Here is a 15853-nt window from a genome sequence, read left to right as displayed (position 1 = left end):
CTTCATCTTGTGATGTGTGAGTCAATACTCCTTAACAAACTTGCTTAGGATATATATATGTATATACATCCTATTAGTACTGTCCCTCTAGAGAACCCTAATACAAGACCCCTGAAATAAAGCTGCACACCTAAACCAACTGATCCTTGACAAAGCTAACAATGATAAACAATGAAGAAAGGATGCTCTATTCAATAAATGGTGCTGGGAAAACTGGCTAACCATATGCAGAAGAATAAAACAGTACCCTTACCTTGCACCATTCACAAAAATTAACTCATGGTAGATTAAAGACTTAAATGTAATAACTCAAATTATAAAAATCCTAGATAAAAAGCTAGAAAATACTCTTATGAACCTTGTCCTAGGCAAAAATTTTATGTCTAAGTCCTCCAGAGCAAATGCAACAAAAAGAAAAATTAGCAGTTAGGACCTAGTTAAACTGATGAGCGTCTGCGTATCAAAAGAAAGTATCAACAGAGTCAACAGACAACCTACAGAATGGCAGAAAAGTGTGCATCTAACAAAGCACTAATATCCAGAAACTACAAGAAGTGTAAACTTATCAACAAGAATGAAAACAAATAACCCCATTAAAAAGTAGGCAAAGTCATGAACAGTGAAAAGATGCTTCTCAAAAGAAGACACACAAGTAGCAAACAAACATATGAAAAAATGCTAACCATTATGAATCATCAGAGAGATGCAAATAAAAAAGATGATGAAATACCATCTCACACCAGTTAGAATAGAAGGACTATTATTAAAAAGTCAGAGCATAAGAGATGTTGTTGAGATTGCAGAGAAAAGGGAACATGTATACACTGTTATTGGGAATGCAAATTAGTTTAACTGTGTGGAAGACAGTTTTGAAAGTACTCAAAGAATTAAAAACAGATCTACCATTGGACCTAACCATCCCATTACTGGTTATATACTCAAACAGAAATAAATCTTTCTACAAAAAGACACCTGCACTCATATGTTTATTGCAGGACTGTTTACAACAGCAAAGACATGGAATCATCCCAGGCTCCCACTAATGGTAGACTGGATAAAGAAAATGGTGCACAAATGCAACACAGAATACTATGCAGCCATAAAAGAGAAATAAATCATGTCTTTTGCAGCAGTGCAGATGCAGCAGGAGGCCATTATTCTAAGCAAATTAACACAGAAACCAGAAAACCAAATACCACATATTCTTGCTTATAAATGGGAACAAAACTTTGGGTACTCACGTATATAAAGATGGCAGCAACAAACACTGGAGATTCTCAAAGAAGGGAGGGAGGGAGGGGGTGAGGGTTGAAAAATTACATATCAGGTACTATGTTCACTACTTAGGTGACTTCCAATAATAGAAGCCCAAACCTCGGCATCATACAATATACCCATATAACAAACCAGCGCATGTGTCCCTAAATTTAAAACAAAATAAAAATGTTAAAAATAGAACCTCCATTTAGAAGTATGACTGAATGAACGTGGACTTTGAGACTGTATAGACATGTGACCAATGAAGAGCTTCATCAGAGTTTGGATATACGACCTTAGATAAGTCACGTGGTATCTCCTGAGTTCTACTTTTAGCACCAATAAAATAAGGATAAACAACACATATGTGATAGTTTGAAGTTAAACAAAAATTATATAAAATTTTGGTACATAAGGCTCAATAAGAGACTGAGTTTTTGTGGTTGTTTGTTTGCTATGGTTTAAGTGGTCAATTTAAAACAGTCATCTAAATCAGCAGTACCCAGCCTTTTTGGCACCAGGGACCAGTTTCATAGAAGATAATTTTTCCATTGACCAGGGGTTGGGGATGGTTTCAGGATGATTCAAGTGCATTACATTTATTGTGCACTATATTTCTATTATTTTTACATTGTAATATATAATGAAATAATTATAGAATCAGTGAGAGCCTTGAGCTTGTTTTCCTACAAGTAGACAGTTCCATCTGGGGTGATGGAAGACAGTGGCAGATCATCAGGCATTAGATTCTCATAAGGAGTATGCAACCTAGATCACTTACATGCTCCGTTCACAATAGGGTTCATGCTCCTATGAGAATCTAATATTGCAGGTGATTTGAGAGGAGGTGAGGCTCAGGTTGTGATGTGAGCAATGGGTAGTGGCTGTAAATACAGACGAAGCTTCACTTACTAGCCCGTCACTCACCTCCTGCTGTGCAGCCCAGTTCCTAACAGGCCACGGACCTCCATGGCCCAGGGGTGGGGGATCCCTAATCTAAATAGCACTGACTTTTGTCTACATAGTACTGAGTCTCTTTTAAAAATCAGCAATAGATACTAGACAGGTATGAACCATATTTCTTATTGGTAAATAGGGTACAGTTCTAATCTATTTACATATAGTATTTCATTAAATTTCAAAATGGTCCTATTATATCTATTTTACAGGTTAGAAACTGAGCCAGTATGCAAAGAACACCATCTCAACACTTAACAAACATTTTATATTACTGCCCTATTTTAATATTTCTATGCTTCATCTTCTGTGTCTACCTGAAAAGGTGCTTAGTGATAATACCTACCTCATAGCATATAAGGATTATGATGCAATGCCTGTAAAGACCATAGCACAGTGCCTGGCTCATTATAAAAACTCATTAAATGTTGACATGGTTATAGTTTGGCTCTGCTGCTCACTTGTTTTGTGACTTTGGACAATCTTCTTAACATGTATAAGGTCAGTTCTTCATCAAAATGGGCATACTAATGGCTAATATGTGGTAATGTTGTGAAGATTTAAGGAACATCAAAGTTCATAGCTCTTGTTAAGAGTGGTACCACTGAGGAGTTTTGGCTTGATTTCCTTAATCCAGCAAACTTAAATAATAAAACTATTTGGCTTTGTCTGAAATTTTTTATATGGAATACCTGTCTAATGACTATAATTTTAAAATAAGTACTATTCTGTTGTGATACTTAAAAAATAGTTTTTCAAATAGAGATTCCAAATTTTTAGAGATATGCTTTTAGAAAATTGAAATCAATATTAAGAAACCAATAGAAAAAAATGCTGGTAATATAGTTCCTGGCAAAGTTCTTTATCTGAAATTTACTATCATTATAGTTTGGTAATAAGAAAAGTATCATTGTGAGTTCTTCAGTAAGAAAAATATATTTGCTTACAAGAAATATTTAATAGAAAATCAAGAATTCTGATTGGACAAATGTTTTATTCATTTTATTCCAATCCACAATCACAGATCATAATGTTTTATCCAAGAGGCAATGCAGATATTAGAGTAACAAGTTCATAAGTTACAACATTGTTCTGACATTCAATTTACTCAAAATCAATGATGATTCACTTACATCTTTAAGGCAATATGCTGAGTGCTAAAGATACAAAGATTTAAAAAGCAGATTATTTTTCCTCAAAAGACCACCATATAAAAGAAGAAAGCAATAAATGAAAAAAAAGCACTTGATATACATTAAGAAATGATACATAGTCCATTATTAGTCCACTCTCATTCCTGCAGGATTGAGATTTTCACCATTATTAATTTTTCCCATTTTAACCTTAATTAGTATTTATATGCTACATATATGTCATCTTCGATAACAATCACACTGTGACAGGTGAAAGCTTACACAAAGTCACTACTCAGGGCTAATTTATCAGGTAAAGAAATTTTCTTGCTTTTAATTTTTTATTCAATATTTTTAAATTTGTTTTTTCCTACCTGAATATGTGGTATGTGCAATTGCAGACATAATTATATGAAGACCAAGCAGTTTCAAATGCTTTGTATAACTCATTTAAGAACAATTTTGCAAGCAGGTACTATTATCACCTCATTTTACAAATGAGGACACTGATGCACAGAAGGTTTAAGTACCTTGCCCATAATCATGCAACTGATAACAAGCAATGAATCCTTCATTGGAATCTCTCTGTCCTGCTCTGGTATCTTTGGTTTTAACTGCCACACTGCCATACCTGTGGGCCACGTGAGGCATTAGCCACTGGAAAGATTATGGTTATCCTCTTTCTATATTATAATCAACAACTATAAAACATAAAACATTCTTATTCTGAAATTCATGCTGCTTCTTATAGTCTTCATATTGTAACTTTCTATGTAAATTCATTCAAGCTGAATTTTTGGATTTTTTAAGGTATGTATTTTTAATGTCTGGTTTGCTGAATTGAACGTATGTTTAATGTGTATATGGCATAATCCATGCGCCACTAACCGCCAGCATTCACCATCCGGAGAAAGGAAATGCACTACAGCACAATACCTAAGCATGGGAGCAGTACAAGCGACCACCAGGTGGAGCTGCTGTAGGGATGCTTGGTAAATGTTACCTAAGAGAGAAGGCGAAGGCAGATTCAAACTAGAATTCCTTAACTAGTGATAACACAAGCCAGGGAGAGATATCATTGAATGAAAAAGCTTATTGGAAAGTCTGGAAAATATTTTTCCTTACAAAAATATGCACTTCAAACAAATCAAATAATTGATTTTCTAAAAAAGAAGATGAATGCTTTTTATATTTTTCCCATTAAAAAAAAAAAAAAGATCACAAACTTAGTGGCACAATTCCTCTCCATCTGTGGACCTATAAACCAAACAAGCAGGTTACCTGCTTCTAAAATACAATGGTAGGACCGGCATAGGATAACATTTACAGGCATTCCTGCTCAAAAGGGGAGAAAATGGAAGGAAAAATAGGAGTCACCAATCCCAAGTATTTTTTAAAATCCAGTCATGCAAATTCCATTAGGCTCTAAGCCCGAGGAATAATCTTCTGTAGCTTGTGGTTTTGACTCCCTCTGAGCTCTTGGCTCCGTCCTCTAAGCTCTTAGCTGTTTTATGTGGGTTCATGGCTCTTTCTTTTGAGCTTTCAACTCTGTCCTTATTGTCATCTTCTCTTATTCATAAAAGGCATCACCTTTTACAGTTGAAGAGCTTTATCAGCTTGTTTTTTGCCTGTAGAATTTTGGGGGTTTGAGAGCCTTCTTTCATGTCAGCCCCTCTCAGTCATTTTTAGTCTAATCTGGCAGTGTTTCTGCTGATATAACATTCTCAAAAACTGGGTGGGTCTCCTATGTGGGCCACAGATTAAATTCTATTAGACAAGAGGATCCTCAATAGATTTTTCAAAGACAATCCCATTTCCATTTTTGGCTTCTGATGAGATGGCTGAGGGCATCTATGAGTCACATGCTTACCCTCCGAATACTCTGATCTTTTGTTTTTCTGAAATTTAGCAAAAGATTATCCAAACATACCCTGGGTTTTTTTCACATAGCATACTTTTCTGACAGTGACTCTCTTAATTTCATTTTTTGCAATCGGAATAGTCTGATAAGTTCTCAAATTGTCAAAACATGTTTTCTTTTATTAAAGACCATTCTTCCCTTAATTTATTCCCTCTTGAATTTTACTGTAATCAACAAGAAGCAACCAAGCCATGCCTACAACATTTTGCCCCAAAATTTTCTCAGCTAAATATCCAAGTTCTGATTTCCACATAATGACAAGACCTAATTCCATTAAACCTCTGGCCCTATGTAACAAGGCTGTCCTTTCCTCAAGTTTCCCTAACATGCCCCTCGTTTCCTTCTGAGGCTGTATAAGCAGTGCCTTAAACATCCATATTTCTACTAAGAGTCTTTTTATAACAATGCAGGTATTCTCTAAAGTGATAAATATCTTTCTGTCTCCTGGCTCTTATTTCCTTCTCAGTTTTCACTAACAGAATTGCTAATATCCATATTTTTACCAACAACCTGTTCAAGGAGATCTAGGCTTATTCTTCAGGATCCTCAGAATTCTTCCAACCCCTCTTCATTGCCATATTTCAAGCCACTTACACTTACTTTTTTGTGACTGTGGCTTCTCACTTCTAGGCACCAGGGTCTGCATTCATTTTTCTGTTATGGCTACAACAAATTACCACAAACGTAGTGTGTCAAAACAACACAAATATATACTCTTAAAGTCCTATGGGTTATAAGTCTAACATAGGCCTTACTAGGCTAAAATTAAGTCATCATCAGGGTTGTGTTTCTTTCTGGAAGCTCTAGAGGAAAACCCATTTCGTTGCCTTTTCCATACTAGAGGCCATTCGCATTCTTTGATTCAGGTCCCTTTCCCCCACATTCAAAGACAGGTTCCAATTTTTCTCAAATTGTGTCACTCTGATCTCTGTTATAACCAGAGTTTCTTTTGCCTCTCCCTTCTGTATCTTTCTTGTGCTTAGATGTACCCTTGTGATTACATTGGCTCTACCTGGATAATCCAGAATTATTTTTTCATTTCTAGATTCTTACCTTAATCACATCTGCAAAGTTTCTTTTGTCAAATACAGTAACATACTTACAAATGCCAGGGATTTTGACATAGATATCTTGAAAGGGAGGCAACTATTATTTTACCTACCACAGAAAGCAAATGTCCTGTGTAAAGACTTGAAAGTAATTTCTAAAATCAAAATAAAAAATTTCAAAAATAAAAAATAATATTTTGATAATGTAAATGTGTAAACAAACTATTCTCTCTTTTTTCCATAGTAGTAGAATTTAGCCTGGGCACATGGCTGCTTACCTGAGGACTATATCTACCAGCTGTCTTTGAAGATTGGCATACATTTGGCTAACTGTATATAAGCAGCAATGACTTGTATACTTTCCAGGTTTTCTACAATTTAAAGACCCACTACCTGCTCTAGAACTCTTCCTTTCTCTCTTCATGTTCTTATACAGGGATGTGCCTGTTGGTCAGTTGTGACCATGGAGACAAGAACAAAACTCTGTGGAGGAATTAATGAATTTTTCATAATTATTCAGATGATAAATATTTTAGGTTTTGTTAACTAGATAGTCTCTGTGTCAATTACTCAGATCCTCTATTGTAGCACAAAAGAGGCTATAGACAATCTATAAATAAAATAGGCAGAGCTGTGTTCTAATAAGACTATACTTGCCAAAACGTGGTGGAAGGCCAGATTTGAGGGTGATTTGTTGATTCCTGCTCTCTAGCAATTAGAAGGAAGGAATCTGGGTTTCTAAATAAAGTCTGTGCTAAACTAGACCACTCCCCTCAGGTATAACTTTATGAGAGAGATATAATTATCTATCTTCTTTAAGCCACTTAAAAAAAAAAAAAAAAACTCTTTCAAGGCTGAGGTCTTTACTCTCATATCTATATGCATACATGTGTACACAGGCACATGTTGAATAAGGGAAAATGTGGCTATCTGCCTGCTGGTCAAAGATTAATATCTTGAATCAGGGAATGTGTTTACAAGTTGCTAAGAAAAATAAATGGAGATGTGGGCAAAAACCATGAAGAGGGAATTGACTAAGGAGGAAATGCAAATGAATACAAGTGAAGACAAATGAATACAAATGAATCAAGTTAAATGTAGATTATTTTTTAATGTTCAGTTGTGTAGCAATACCCATAAGGATACGAGTTCTTTCTTATCAATTTGGCAAAACAACTGGTTTTATGGAATGTGTAGTATTTGAGAGTAAGTGAGTGAACAAAGTTTTACAGCACTAAGTGAATTGTAAAAATCTTTTAAAGAGATATTTGACAGTCTGCATTAAAACACTAAGAAATGTACTTGCATTTTTGGCCAAGGAATTGAATTTCTTGGAAATCTGTTCTAAGATGATTATAACTATGCCCAGTATTTTACAAGGTGCAAATAACTATATCATTTTATAAAATGTAAGAAATAATTTACATTTCCAGGTAGAGGGAAGAAGCTTAATAAATAATGGAAGTGGAATGAAAACAAACAAAATATTCCGATGACTATTGAACAACGTAAAACATGTCCTTGATACACTAAGTACCTAAAAAGATAATAAAGCATATGCCCCAGAATCATAGTGAAAGAAAGCATGTACCATTGCCCCCAAATGACAGCAAGAATGATTATCAGTAAGTTACAGCAGAATAAAGAATTATTTTATTTTATTTCATCTGCTTTTGTATATTATTTAATGTTTCTATTATGTTCTGAATTATTTCAATATTTAAAAATAAAATATAACTCATATTCATGAATAAACTTAATGAAAATTAAAAACTGGTAAATATTTGCAACCAGTTAATTTGTTCAAATACTTATCAAGTGTCCATTATGAGCCACGCACTCTCTTAGACACTGAATGATACAATGATAAACAAGACAAAAATCCTTGCCTTTATGAATTTTGCTTCTTGGAAGGGGATAGATATTAAACAAGTAATTTAATAAATTTTGAAGATTATTGCAGGTAGTTGGAAGTGCTGTGGAGGAAATAGGCAAGGCACAGGTGGGGTTTCAGTTGAACACTGAAGGCTATGGGGGAGCCTGGCAGGAAGAACACAGGTGCAGAACACAGAGACAGCAAAGGGCTTGGCCGATGTCAGAGGAAAAGACAGTCTGTGTGAATGATGAGTGCTGGGTTCAAGATGAGGTTAAGAGGTAGGCAAGGGCAGAAAAAGTAAACGTATGTAAGCCTAGGAGTTTGTTTCTTTCCTAATTTGAAAGGAAACTATTGATGGCTTTGAAATGAGAAAGTGACATCTAACTTGTTTTTTAAAAAGATTGTGCTGCCTGTTGTTGAAGGTGCTATGCCTTAAATACAGAAATGCATAGCAATGAATAAAAATACAAAATAAAACAAAAAATACACAGGGAAAATGGCCAAATAGGAAGAGGAAGAAATATAAATTAGTAAGAAACAGAGCAATGTTCAACTACACTAGTAATCAAAACAACAAATTTAAATGATTTTCACATATTAAAGTAGCAAAGTTGAAGGGAAACTTATGTGTTAAGGATACTCTGAGATGATCAGCCACAAAATTGGAATTTTATATTAATAGTTTAAAAATAATTTAGGGCACATATCAAAAGTATTACAAAAATGCTCTTCCTAGTAATTTTCTTGCTAGGAATCTACTTTAGGAAATAATCACTATTGGCAAATTTTATATAAAGGTTGCTGAACTAAGTGTTAGTTGAAGTATGTGTCTTCAGTGTTTTTTTTTCTTCTTGCTAGAGGGGTTATGTGTAATTTTAATCTCTTCTTTGTACTATTCTGTGTTTCTCACGAATTCTACAAGTAGCCCAAATGTTGTTTTACAATCAGAAAAATGGTGATTGAAGAAGTGGTTAAGAGGTAGTCCAAACTAAGTTCATCATAACACACAGATGATATGACATAGAAGGAAAAATAACGTTTTGGAATTACATGTTTCTGAGTTACAAACTTGTTTGTACCACTTTCAAGCTTCATGACTTTGGGTAAAACCAGCTTCTCTTAGACTAGGTACTCTCATCTGTAAAATGGGAATAATACATACCTTGGAGTGCTCTAGTGAGGGTTATCAAACATCTACAATATAACCTAGCATGGGCTTGAGACTATTATAACTACTACTCCTATTAATACTTTTCACTATCATCAAGACAGCAACAATCATTTAGCCTTTGCTAAGTCATAGTTTCTCTGCTTTTTATTATGCAAACTTCCCCCCATCATTTAATACTCACAGCAGACCAGGAGGAAGGAGCTATTGTTATTCCCATATTACAGATAAGAAAATTCAGGCATAGGAAATTTGTTTGTACAAAGGGCTAAACTATTAGGTAGTAAATCATGTATGACTATATAATCTAAATCTTAGTGACTATGCATGTTCAAGACATTTTCGCTTTCTTTATCTGTTATTTTATTGTTTCAATTTATAGAAAAGCTCTCCTTTGTCTGTAACAGGTGTACTAGAATCTGTATGCAAAATTCTACTTGTTCAGAATTAGACATTCCTTTTCAGCAAAATGACAGATGGTTTTTGCCTGTGGCAATTATCTAGCATGTATGTATCTACTGCTTATTACTATGAGCCACACTGTAGGGGATCTAAAGATGACTAAGGCCTAATTCATCATGCCCTTAAGAAATTTATAGTCTAGTTGCAAGCACAAGACAAAGAAATTACAGTTAGGTTGTCATATATAAAAGGTACATAGTACTTAGAAAAGAGTAACAATTTCTGCTTTAAGAATGCAGACTTTCTGAGAGAGGTGACTTTTTAACAGATCTTGGACAAAAGATAGACAGTCAAATAAGGGAGTAAAGCAGTGAATAAGTAATAAATGATAAAATACATAACAATCTAGGCTGACCATTTCTGACTTGAGTTTTGAAAGCAATTTGTGTCAGAGAGATAGAACCAGGAGATGAGGGCCAGGCCATGGTGGGCTTTTAAAATGCACATCTTTTAAGAGGCAGAGAGCCTGTTATAAAAAAAGAGAGAGCTATTATAAAAAATATAATAGACTCCCAAAGACGTACTTATATTTGTCAAATTATTTATTAATGAAAGAAAGCAAATTAGTCCTCTAATTCAGGAAGATGCCTTTGCCAACTATAGAAATAATTAAAAGATACAAGACTGAACGATGGGATAATTTGAAGTAAGGAGAGTTTTGTCACCATTAGGGAAGATGAAACAGGGAATAAAAGGTGATAAAAGCAGGCAGATGAATGGGAGGACACGCAAGTTAGTGAAAATGAGTTTCAAGTGCTGATAGAATGCGTATCCATGTGAGGAGGCCCATAAGAAAGTGATAGTCTATATGAAAATAATCTTCTATGTCTGAGTACACTAACTATAAGTAGTATTTCAGTAAATCAAGATAAAAGAATATATGGTCAAATTCTATACCTACAACTTTTAAGAGTTGCCCTTCATAATTGCAGGAAATAACACTTGTATATTCAAATAACACATAACTCAATTCAAATAGAAACTCAACAATTGGTTAGGTGTGGTGGCTCACACCTGTAATCCCAGCACTTTCAGAGGCCGAGGCAGGCAGATCACGAGGTCAGGAGATCGAGACCATCCTGGCTAACACGATGAAACCCTGTCAATACAAAAAATTAGCCGGGCATGGTGGCGGGCGCTGTGGCGGGCGACTGTAGTCCCAGCTACTAGCGGGGCTGAGGCAGGAGAATGGTGTGAACCTGGGAGGCAGAGCTTTCAGTGAGCTGAAATCGTGCCTCTGCACTCCAGCCTAGGTGACACAGTGAGACTCCATCTCAAAAAAAGAAAAAAAAAATGCAAAAATTATCCAGGCGCAGTGGTGTGCACCTGTAATCCCAGCTACTGAGGAGGCTGAGGCAGGAGAATTCCTTAAACCTGGGAGGCAGAGATTGCATTGAGCCAAGATCACAGCACTGCACTCCAGCCTGGGCAACAGAGAGAGACTTCAAAAAAAAAAAGCAAAACCAAAAACAAACAAACAAAAAACTCTGCAATTATTTCTCAAAAGAGTAGAATGTGGAAAAGTTTTATTCCATTTAGTGTTGCTATAACGGAATTCTGAGGCTTTGTAATTTACAAAGAAAAGAGGTTTATTTGGCTCACAACTGTGGTGACTGGAAAGTTTAAGAGCATGGCACTGGCATCTACTTGGCTTCTGGTGAGGGCCATGTTCTGCCTTACGACATGGCAGAGAAGCAGAAAAGTGAGCAGGCATGTCCAAACAGACACAAAACATGAGAAGAACCTTGCTTTACAACAACCCACTTTTGCCATAATGAATCCAGTTTCACAAGAGCGAGAACTCACTCCTGTGAAATGACATTAATCTATTAATGAGAGTAGTGCCCCCATGATCTGATCACCGCCCTCTAGATTCCAGCTCCCCACACTGCCACATTGGGAATCAAATTTTACCATGAGTTTTGGTGGAGACAAACCACATCCAAACCATAGCAAATGTTTTTAGTTTGAACCACAAAAATGACTGAAAAAAAGTAAAATAACTTCACTTCTAGAAGTTTATTTTTATTTGCCAAACTGTTTATTTTGTTATAATTTCCAATTTTCTAGAGATTTACCTCACCCTAGAATAAAAGCTAACCATGACAACCATTATCATTAGACGATTTTAACATAGCTGAATTCAGGGGTTGTCAATTCTTTTTTAAACAGTAATACTAATTTACTAAACCCAGGGTGCTGGATTTAAATGTGCTCAGTAGAAGATTTGAAATAATTGTTCTTGCTCTCTATGTGAGAGTTTTATGATAATTGTTAAACATCTATGATTAAATACTTCAAAGAAAGGTGCTGTTTTTCTGCTAACTGCTGCATTATTAAAGGGTTTGCTTCTTTACATCAGAGATTCTGTTAGAGAAAGGGGTCAAGTTGGGGTCCTCAATCAGCTCTGTAACAAATGTGTGTTCAACTAGGGCACAAACTTCACTTATGAAAATATGAAAAAGCCAACAAAAATTCCTTTGTACTCTTTTTAAAAAATCAACTTTTAAATATAAAGAAACGTGTCCCTTTATTTGCTACTACAGTTCTGACACACAGGAAGTGAGGGCCGCTGTGACATAATTACCCATGGACCTATAGACTAACCCAAATTAAGTCTATAGGTAGACTAACCCAAATTAAGTAATGGAAATGAGAAAAAACAACAGCAGAGAATTTCATGTGATCGAATGTATTTCTTAGAAAACTAAGTACAGTTTATAAACATAAGCAGAGAAATAGTCTTGTAGTCCAAAATTTTAAATCCAAAACCAAAGGAGAAATTGATAAAATATAGTTTCATGCAAAGCACTCACTGTTCACCATCATCATGTTGGGAAAATACACATAAGCACGTGTGCGCATGTGCGGGCTTGATTTGACGCATACACAAAGGGTTAAGTTGGGAAAGATGAGGCTTTGTAAACTGTTCTCTAGAAATATATTTATTCATGCAAACATGTATAAGTCACTCTGTATTTTTATACAACATAAGATTGTTTATGATCTTATGACCATTTTTGTTTATTTTTATTTTTTTTGCCAGAGAGGGCTTTCAGTAAATGTTTTATTTAGAGCATTCTTTGAAAAAATTGAAGTGCAAAGCCACAAAAAACAATGGTATTTAAATTTCTAATGCATAGCAGAGTTAGGACTATCACACTAGCTCTTTTTAAATCTCACTGCTGTTAGTAGCTTCTTTTAATTCTTCCATCACTAATTCCTGTTGGGGTTTTTCAGCACTTTTCCTATAAAGCAAGTTTTCCCCATGTGGGTTTTGAAATGCAGATTCCTGGACAAGCTGATTAGATGTGTTTATGAGCATGTGGCTTTTAGCTTTTAGGGCATAGGCTTCCATAGGCTTTGCTCTTTTTTGGCAGAGCCGGAGCTGGAAAGTTTCTTGGAAACCACGGCGGAAATTCTCGTTGAAGAAACCATAAATGATGGGGTTGACACTGCTGTTGCCAAATGCCAGCCAGTGTGCAAAAGGGTAGATGTAGATGTTGATGATCTGCAGTTCATTTGGAGAAAGGTCAGCATAGTCTGAGAGCATCATTAAAGTCCACAGGGGCAGCCAGGAGAGAATAAAAAGCAGGGCCACAATCAGGAGCATCTTAATGACCTTCTGCTTCTTCTTGGATACCATGTGCCACTGCTCCTGGGTCTGCCTGCCTGTGTGAGGAACTGCAGCCCTAAAGAGTGACACTCCAATCCTTCCATACATGACGACGATGAGGGAGAGTGGAGCCAGGTAGATGTTGGCAAACAGCACAGTGGTGTAGATCTTCCTCATTTCCTGATTTGGCCAGTCTTCCCGGCACCAGTAGACTGGACTGGTTTCATTGTGGGAGTTGAGTCTCACTCGGTAATATTTTTCTTCTTGCACATGTAACATTACTGCAGATGGAGACATAATGGTGATGGCTAGGACCCAGATGATCATAATAATGACAAACGCTGTCTTGATAGTGAGCTTTGGTTTAAAAGGGTAGACCACACACCGGAACCTGCAATTAAGGACAAATATAAATGAGGCACTGCTTCATCACTTCTGACCAAGTCATACACCAAATTTATTTATGTAATTACAGAACTCTCACCCCACAGTCCCCTCAAAAATATAGAAAGTTATCATTTGTAGTAGAAAGACATGCATTGTCATTTTCTGTAATTGATACATGAGATAAATTTTAATTCAAAATTTGAACAAATGGAGTATAGCAGACACTATTAATAATAAAAAGTAGTAATGAACATGGCCTAAAACCATTTCAGACTCTGTTCAATTAATTTGCATGGACCATCTCTTTAAGCCTCCTTGCTTGAAAGATAGGAAAACAGACTTGGAAAATATAAAAATCTTACCAATAATTACACAGGATTTTAACACAAGTAGTTTGGCTTCAGAGCTTAAACTCAACCTCTACAGTGTCCTCCTTAGATGGGTAGCTCTGTTAGGCTGTGGTAGACTGCTAATCTGTAGCAATCAATGAACCTTTTATCCCTCAGGCACTTGTGTGGTGCACTACACATTATCTGCATAACTTGCTTTGACCAATAGGATATTAGCAAACATGATGCAAGCAGAAGCTTTTTATACACTTGCATGTGGGGCAGGTCCTTCTAGAATGCTTCCTCTTAAAATCCAACCTTCAAGCTCCAAGAAGTTGAATTAGACGAAAGGCATGTAGAGAAAGATTCTGGGAGATAAGAGCTTAGCCATTTTGGACGTTCTAGCGCCAGTTTAGCTCCCAGAATAATGCTGCAACATGAGTGATTCCAGTTATAACACATGAAGCAGGAGGGTGAACAAACAGATGCCCAGTTAACCCACAAAATCATGAGATGTAATAAACCAATATTTTTTGAAGCCACTAAGTGTTTGCTGATTTGCTTTACAGCTGTAAAAATCTGAGAGTATTCATTATGAGCTCTGATTACGAGCCTTCCTACCATTCTGTGTCCTCTGGTGAGTACAAAAATTCAGCATCCATATGTAGAGTAAGCCTGATTCATTTTACTATGATTTTGATATTGTGGATCTTGTTATTATTGAATTTCATTATGTTAATCATAAGATAATCACACTATCATGCAACTGTGTAACATTTTATATTTTTTCAAAGTACCTATTACCTATTTAATCTTCCTTGATTTTTATGACTCCATAAAACTGAAATGTTATGAAAATTGTTACATTCTAGATCTGTAGATAAGAAAATGTAGAGCTTTAAGTGTTTGAGCAGCAACTCCAAATTAACTTATCTTCATAGAATGACTAGTTAGCTTGGGCTTTGATTGCTCTGTTGTCGTTCTTTATAACTCCTTCATGTGTAAGATCTTCTCTCTTCACCTTCAAGTGTTCTTACAGTCTTCTAATCCATGAATCCTCCCATTCACCTGCCCTGAAATTATGGGTAATTTCATAAACACAAGCGTATGTATGTTGATCTTTTTGAATACAAGCTAATAGGGTTTTGGATATTATTGTTTCATTTACTTATTAAACAAATATATAAGTACACATATTAATGTATGAGATAAATTTAACTCAAAATTTGAATAAATAGTGTATAGTAGACACTATTAACAATAAAAGTAATGAACAAATATAAAAGTACATATGTATATCTGTACATATATATGTACTTATATATTTGTATTTATAACAAATGTATGTACTTATATATTTGTTTAATAAATGTATATATATGAATATATATTTATATATTTGTACACATACATATATATGTGTTTGTATGTATATCTTCAGGAAAGCAAAGATGAATAAGATAGAGAATAATCCCTGCTGAGAAATAGTCAATGGAAATATTAAAAATATTAAAAACTATATAATAATTACTAAAATTCTCCTTGAAGAGGTCCTTTACATCCCTTGTAAGTTGGATTCCTAGGTATTTTATTCTCTTTGAAGCAATTGTGAATGGAAGTTCATTCATGATTTGGCTCTCTGTTTGTCTGTTACTGGTGTATAAGAATGCTTGTGATTTTTGCACATTAATTTTGTAT

General features: G+C 35.3%; 1 protein-coding gene across 2 annotated transcripts in view; it reads right to left on the bottom strand.

The window, feature by feature from the left end:
* Positions 1-12747: 12747 nt before the first annotated feature.
* NPFFR2 (neuropeptide FF receptor 2) overlaps positions 12748-15853 on the bottom strand; it is a 102531-nt gene continuing 99425 nt past the window's right edge. For both annotated transcript variants that reach the window (XM_003898786.5, XM_031664488.1), the window contains one exon: positions 12748-13830. In XM_003898786.5, the coding sequence (XP_003898835.3) occupies positions 12996-13830 (835 nt within the window). In that variant the 3' untranslated portion in view covers positions 12748-12995. The remainder of the gene's footprint in view (positions 13831-15853) is intronic.

The sequence above is a fragment of the Papio anubis genome, chromosome 3 (assembly GCF_008728515.1).
Source record: "Papio anubis isolate 15944 chromosome 3, Panubis1.0, whole genome shotgun sequence".
Taxonomy (NCBI): Eukaryota; Metazoa; Chordata; class Mammalia; order Primates; family Cercopithecidae; genus Papio; species Papio anubis.
This window is presented reverse-complemented; position numbering and strand designations above follow the sequence as displayed.